Source organism: Mus caroli, chromosome 11 (assembly GCF_900094665.2).
Source record: "Mus caroli chromosome 11, CAROLI_EIJ_v1.1, whole genome shotgun sequence".
NCBI classification, from domain to species: Eukaryota; Metazoa; Chordata; class Mammalia; order Rodentia; family Muridae; genus Mus; species Mus caroli.
Window position 1 is genome coordinate 90006858 of NC_034580.1, and position 6901 is coordinate 90013758.

Here is a 6901-nt window from a genome sequence, read left to right on the forward strand (position 1 = left end):
CAAGGGATCACATTCACAAGACAGGCTGCCTAGGGGCTTCCTGCTTCTTCCCAGTCATGCACAGCAACCAAGGGAGGGGTTGAGAGGGAATGTTCAATCCTAGGACTGAGGGGTTAGACATTTCTTATTCTCTATGTACATCAAGAAATCTTTTCCAAAGAAAGCCTGACACTGGTGGAGGCTTCCCAGGTGCCTGTTGCTGGTAGTCAGACCAGAGCAAAGGGCCCCATTCCCACCCTGAACTGTATCCAGGGGTCAGAGCCTAGAAGGGAGTGAGAAGCCTTGAACTTCAGTCTCTGCTGTCACATGGCACACCTAAGCCTGTGTAGCAATAAATCACCCTGCCGATATCACAGGCCCGGTTACTGCACAGACCTGTGTTGAGGCACTAGGACACTATTTGGCTGGACTCTGATATATAACGTGAGAGGGAACACTGATCTGTCATGGAGGAGCCTGAACAGGGTATCAGGGAGACGATGGCAGGTAAGTCTGGATCATGTCCCAAACTCAAGGGGAGCGGTGGCAGAGGGTAGTGGGGGAAGGTGGTGGCTACTGCTGTAGGCAGTGGGCCAGTCATAAACAGAGGAACTGGGCCAAGGGTTCTGTCCCAGGACTAGCTAAACAAATGCAAGCAGCAGCAGGCAGTATCTGGCACTCACTGGTGCCAAGGGGCCTCCTGAGCACTCCTTTTTCTTCTTGTCACCATGTGAATGAACTAGGGCTGACTAGGATTTTTTGGTTCCAGGTTCAGAGCAATCACACACCTTACTCAAGGTGTAGAACTCAGTGTCAAAGGATGCATTCAGACCCCAATTTGTTGCCACCCAGTTAGGTTTGGGAAAGTTTCCTCAGAGTTAGCAGAACCTCACAAATCCATTGCTCCACTTTACAAACATGTGTGAGACGCTACTTAGGACAGACTTCAGCCTCTGGGCACAGGGCTGAGTCATTCCATGGCAGAGGTTGGAAGGGCAAAGACGACCTCACAATCCCTGAGTGAGGAATGGGACAGTTCTGCTGAGTGAGAAGGGGGCTGTGTTGAGCAGGGCTGTCTCCCCACCTGGAGCATGTGACACTGCAGTACAAACAGGGTTTGCATTTGGAGAGACCCAAAGCCATTGCTATCTTGAAATTATTTGTTTCAACTTCTACCCTGGCAAGTGCTGTCACCTCACATGGGTACCACAGTAACTCTCTCCTCACTGACACCTGCCTCTTCTGTCCTGCAAAAGCTCATTCAACTCTGAAGACTCAGTCATCTCTTTGGAGTTTTGTTGTTACTCTTGTGTTGGGAATCAAACCCAGGGCCTCGGGCATACCGTAACCTCAGCCTGTTTTGTTTTAAACTGCATGTGAGTACACTGTTGCTGTTTTCAGTCACGGTTGTGAGTTACCATGTGGTCGCTGGGAATTGAACTCGGGACTTTTAGAAGAGCAGTCAGTGCTCTTAATGGCTCTCTCTCCAGCCCACCCTACAAGGTTTTAAAGGAAGCTTTTCTCTGCCTATGGGTTTCTCTGTATAACTGGGCCTTTCTACTATGTAGCTTCACTAGAGACCTGGAAACAAAACAGTGCATACCAAAAATACCAACAGAAACATAAGAGCATAGATTACAATTATTCCTGTCCCAGATTAGGCACCACTTTATAGACTTGGCTTCATGATTTGGTAATTAAGAAAAAAAAAAAAATCACTCACGGTTAAAACCAGGGTCCAAGGGATGGCCAGTTGCCACATAAGCCCACGACCCAAATCCAATCCTCAGAGCCTACTTAAAAGGTTTCACACAGGCACCACAGCATGCCCCACCCGGAAATAAACCTTTATTATTATTTTTTAAGATTAAAACTAGTCCTTTTCCTGGTCTACCCATGAAGGGAAAATAGGCTTGGGTGGGGGAAGGAGGAAGCAGACCCAGCCAAGCACTGGAACTACCACTTTCTCAGACCATCTCTTTCCTAACTCTCCCAGGTCAAAGTCAACACGGCATGAACCCACACTTGCCGACTGAGCCACACAACAGCAGAACTGACAGCACCGGTCTAGGTAAGGCCTAGGCTCTTGGACCATGTTGTCAAACTGCTCACCACATGGCTCCGCATCTCTCTAGTCCATACAGTCCTTGAGAGAGTAAACTGTCAAAGACTCACATTCAATGCCATAGTTGCACAAATCACTAGCTCTTAAGGGATGCTGCAAGAATCACACGAAGTGATTGGCCCCTGGCCCAATAAATATTTCATATTAACTTTCCAAACGGCCAAATATCTCAACTGCTATACTGTGTCTTAAAATATCCACTGTGGGCCGGGCGTGGTGGCGCACGCCTTTAATCCCAGCACTTGAAAAACCAAAAAAAAAAAAAAAAAAAAAAAAAAAAAAAAACCAAAAAAAAAAAAAAAATCCACTGTGTGCTTTCCTTTTATATGTATGGGTGATTTTCTGCATGTATGTATGTGCACCATGTGTGGCTGGTACCCTCAGAGGCCAGTGGATCCCTGTAACTAGAGTTACAGATAGCTCTCATGTGGGTGCTGGGAATGGAACCCAGGTTCTCTGGAGGAGCAGCTAGTGCTCCTAACCACTGAGGCATCTATCTCTCCAATCCTCCATTACGTATTTTAAATCTCTAAGAGCTAAAAAGATCACACAGAGCATACTTGCTGTACATGTATTTAGTCCCCAGTCCAGAGACAGGAAGATGCCAGGTGTGGTGTGCACGCCCGTCATTCCAAGGCTGAGGTAGGAGAGTCCGGAGTTTAAGGTCTGTTTGGGCTGTATAGTGAGACCTGCTTTTAAAGACAAATGGGGGCTGGAGAGGTGGCTCAGAAAGCTGGGTGCTTACAGCTCTTCCAGGAGTCCAGTTTGGTTCTCATCTGGCAGGTCACAACTGACTCTAGCTCCAGGTCCAGAAGATCGAACACTTTTTGACCACAGGTACCTGCACACACACATGGCATTCAAAGACATATGTCTTTTCCAAATAATTAAACAAAACCACAGCTTGGAAAGACTGGCTGGCATCAAACTTCGGTCAGCGCAGCACATCTGCAAAAACTCCACGTCTACTTATGGTTCAATTCTTTTTTTTTTTTTTAAAGATTTATTTACTTATTAATTATATGTAAGTACACTGTAGCTGTCTTCAGATATTCCAGAAGAGGGCATCAAATCTCATTACAGATGGTTGTGAGCCACCATGTGGTTGCTGGGATTTGAACTCAGGACCTTCAGAAGAGCAGTCGGTGCTTTTAACCACTGAGCCATCTCGCCAGCCCTTATGGTTCAATTCTCAGCATCATCTTTGCTATAATAACTGATGTTAACAACCTTTAAAATGGGTATTTTATCTCTTAAAAAAAAAACTATGTTGACTTTATGGGTGACCAGAGCTGGTGCTTAAAGTGAGAATTCAGGATTCCAGAGAAAATGACTTCATTGAAATTGAACTGCCCAGACAAGAGTTAAGTTACCAGAACCTACTCCAGGTGAGCTGCTCTCAACTGGGGATTCCCCCAGAACAAGTGGAGAAGATGAGGAAGCTGCCAAACACACTGCTCCGGAAGGTAGGTCACATGCCACCGCAGGCATCATTCTGGTGTGTGAAGTGACACAAAGCCAATCACTCAGTTTTTATGTTCCAAGTGAAGTTTAAGATGCTAGAACCTACAGGAGAGCCATGAAGTAACTGGGACACTTTCAACCAGCCATTTCTACTCATTTTACAAGCCTGCTTGAGCGGCAAGTGATCCTGCAACTTAAGACTTTTACTTTTAGCTGGGCCAATCTCTGGCTAATAAAGGCAATATTGTCCTCAGACTAGAACATGGTCTGCACTTACTGTCTAGCAATCCACAGAAATGTTTCTTTGAACTTTATTTAAAGACTTACTTATTTAATGTAGTATATGAGTACACTATTGTTCTCTTCAGACACACCAGAAGAGGGCATTGGATTCCATTACAGATGGTTGTGAGCCACCATGTGTTTGCTGGGAATTGAACTCGGGACCTCTGGAAAAGCAGTGCTCCTAACAGCTGAGCCATCTCTCTAACCCTTCTTTGAAATTTTCTCCCCAGGAAGAAAATGTAGATCTCAAATTATAATATCAGGTTTCATGCTTTAAGATCCCCTCCCCCCCAAGCTGGCCAGTGGTGGCACACACCTTTAATAATCCCAGCACTTGGAAGGTGAGAACATCTGTGGTCTTATAGCCTATGTTCCAGGACAAAACCCACCAAAAACCTTCCGAAACGCCCCTGGCCTTTTTATTGATGCCTCGGTCCTTGATGATAGAATCTTTGTAAATTATCATTAAGTCACAAGATAATCATACTTTCCAGATAGTGTTAATATCAAGCTCGGCATGGTGCTACACACCATGATGATCCCAGTACTTGGGAGAAGCAGAGGTAGACATCTTTGAATGCCAGGCAGAGACTGTCTCAAAAAAATAATTCAACTGCTAACAGTTCCTATGGAGAGAGAAAAGCAAATCTGAAGTAGCTTTCAGTAATAGTTTGCCCTATTTCAGTGACTTACATAGTTTTCTTAAATCACTCAATCTTTCCCATCATGTAGGACAAAGACATTCAAAGACTCCAGGACTTTCAGGAGATAGAACTCCTCTTGGCGAAGAGTGGAAACCCTGACTGGACTCAGCACACAGCATTACCTCGGACAGAGACACCATGCTACAATAGTAATGCTGCCAAAATGACTTACTAGCTCCAGAAGTGTCTGCAATAATTTTGTCAATAATGAGGCTAGGCCCACGTGACAATCTGGCTAACCACAATGAACTTTGGAAAAAATGTCACCTGCAACTTCTTAGTAGGAACTGTTTCACAAGCTCATGCATGGCACCCATGGGGCCAAGTTTATTCTCAAGTGCTGAAGCCCAATACTGACACCTGACTGAGATACATGCACGAATGCACGCACGCTCAGCTTCATTTACCTATCCATTGGAATGACTTATCTGAGTAAATTAACTTCTCCAGCCTGAGACAATCTGTGACAACAGCTCCCATCACTGTAGTCGGTGGCAGCTTCCCTAGCTTCACTCGGAGGCTGGCAGTCATCATACCCCAAGCTGCTCTTCTCATGCCCACTTGTGGTGGCTATTAACTCACTTCATAAGCACTCAGCTGTAACCCGCCTACGTTTAGTCACCATTCCTCTTTGCACAGCCATTGCTCCTTGACTAGCGTCACCTCTGATCCTTATGAATTGAGTTTAGTTAAAACACCAGGGCTCCTCATAGACCATTTGCATTCCTAGCAGCTGAGACTAGAGGGAAGGTAAGGACACACAGTAGGCATTACCCATACCCAACAACTGTTAGAAGGGTATTTAAAACCATGCTGGCTAGCTTCAGTGGCTCAGCAACAGCTAACTGTGACTGGGCAGGATGGATCCTCAAGTGACAACTCCCTTGTGTTTCACTTTCAATAGGAAAATTTAGGCAGGAGCTCAAGGCTGCTTAGGTTAATAAATGGCTAAAAATCATTATTTGTAAAATGTTGATTGTTTTCAATTAGTCAATTTTAATTGAAAAACAACTTAGTCAGGAGGCAAATGTTATCCTCTATCCTAATGGCAGAACCTAGTAGGTGCCATCCAGTGCCTAGCTCCAGTGCAAACAGTAATCCTTTCATAAAGCTAAGGACCAAGTTCTTACCTGCTCTAATAATCATACTCCACGCAAAAACAGGACAGGGACAGGGAGGGATTTATTAGCCCAAAGGGCTCAGACTTTCTGTGCAGTACAGGGAATGACCTCAAACCTCCCACATGCTGGCATTACAGATGCACAGACCCTTTTCTGTATGTCCTAAGATAAAAGCTGGGGGTTCTGGAGGATGCACAGTTAGGTTTACTTCATATCTTCATATCTTAAATGTATATACAGTCCCTGCACAGGGAACAAATCCATTAAATAATTCTTAGGTGGAATGAACCAGGCAGCAGAATGAATGTTAGACTAAGATGCCCAGAACCTCGCTGGGTTAGAAGAATGTCAGCATTCTCTACTCCTAACTCCTCACAACTTCCCTTGGTACTGCCAGCTACTGCCAGATGTCCTGGTCCAGTTCACGGCTGCAGTGCTGCACTGACAAGAAGGCAGCAGGCAATGGGGGAGGGAGTTGCACATTTTCTCTTTACTGACCAACCCCAGTATCAAGACCTGCGCCTACATGCACACTGAGCTCACAGCTCTGTCCCCAGCTCACCTTGAAGTGACAGAGCCTCACTGAGCAGGGTGTGGGGGAAAGGACTATAGGAATGAATGCTTGCCCATGTGATCCCCACACATCTGCTGGTGCTTTTCAAGTCCTAATCATTTTTTCGTAAAGAGAAAATGTTCTTGTTAATCTTCCTTGGAAAGCTGCTTACGAGTACCCATTCCCTAGCTGCCATTTAACAAAAAAGATACCACATGTGTACGCCTTGTCTGTAGTGTTCAGGATTCTATATCTGGCCAAGTACGGCAGTGTACTCATAACCCAAGAATTGATGGAAAGATTCCCTAGGTCCAGAATAGGCTGGGCTATATACAGTGAGACCATCGAGAATAAAAGGAGAAAGTGTATTTTTAAAACCTGTATGTATTGAGGTTAGCTAGCATGTTTATCAGTCACTACCTACACCAAGTCCTTTTCCCACTTAAAAAAATTTTTTTTTATTAAGAAATAGCATATACACAAAAGCACACAAACATACAGTTCAAAAAGAAAGAAGCCCATCGAGTTAGAGAAAGAGCGGTGGCCATTACTCTGAAACCCACTTTGCCCTCCAAGGTCATTCTCAAAGCAGCTGCTAAGCGTGATCTGTATGCCAACTGAGTTTCACTGTCATTTACCGTGTATTCTTAACAGCCTGTTTTGACCTTTA

General features: G+C 44.9%; 1 protein-coding gene across 1 annotated transcript; it reads left to right on the forward strand.

Moving 5' to 3' along the window:
* Positions 1-320: 320 nt before the first annotated feature.
* Positions 321-6901, forward strand: Ankrd40cl (ANKRD40 C-terminal like). The gene is made up of 4 exons (XM_021178385.2): positions 321-486; positions 1976-2050; positions 3395-3570; positions 4586-6901. The coding sequence occupies exons 1-4, from the start codon at positions 447-449 to the stop codon at positions 4730-4732; spliced, it is 438 nt and encodes a 145-aa protein (XP_021034044.1). The 5' UTR covers positions 321-446; the 3' UTR covers positions 4733-6901.

What these genes read in the sequence shown, in the direction of transcription:
- Ankrd40cl (XM_021178385.2), top strand. Translation starts at nt 447, where the DNA reads ATGGAGGAGCCTGAACAGGGTATCAGGGAGACGATGGCAG. An exon ending in AACTGACAGCACCGGTCTAG is followed by an intron (nt 2,051 to 3,394) that starts GTAAGGCCTAGG and finishes ATGGGTGACCAG; the next exon opens with AGCTGGTGCTTAAAGTGAGA. An exon ending in CAAACACACTGCTCCGGAAG is followed by an intron (nt 3,571 to 4,585) that starts GTAGGTCACATG and finishes CCCATCATGTAG; the next exon opens with GACAAAGACATTCAAAGACT.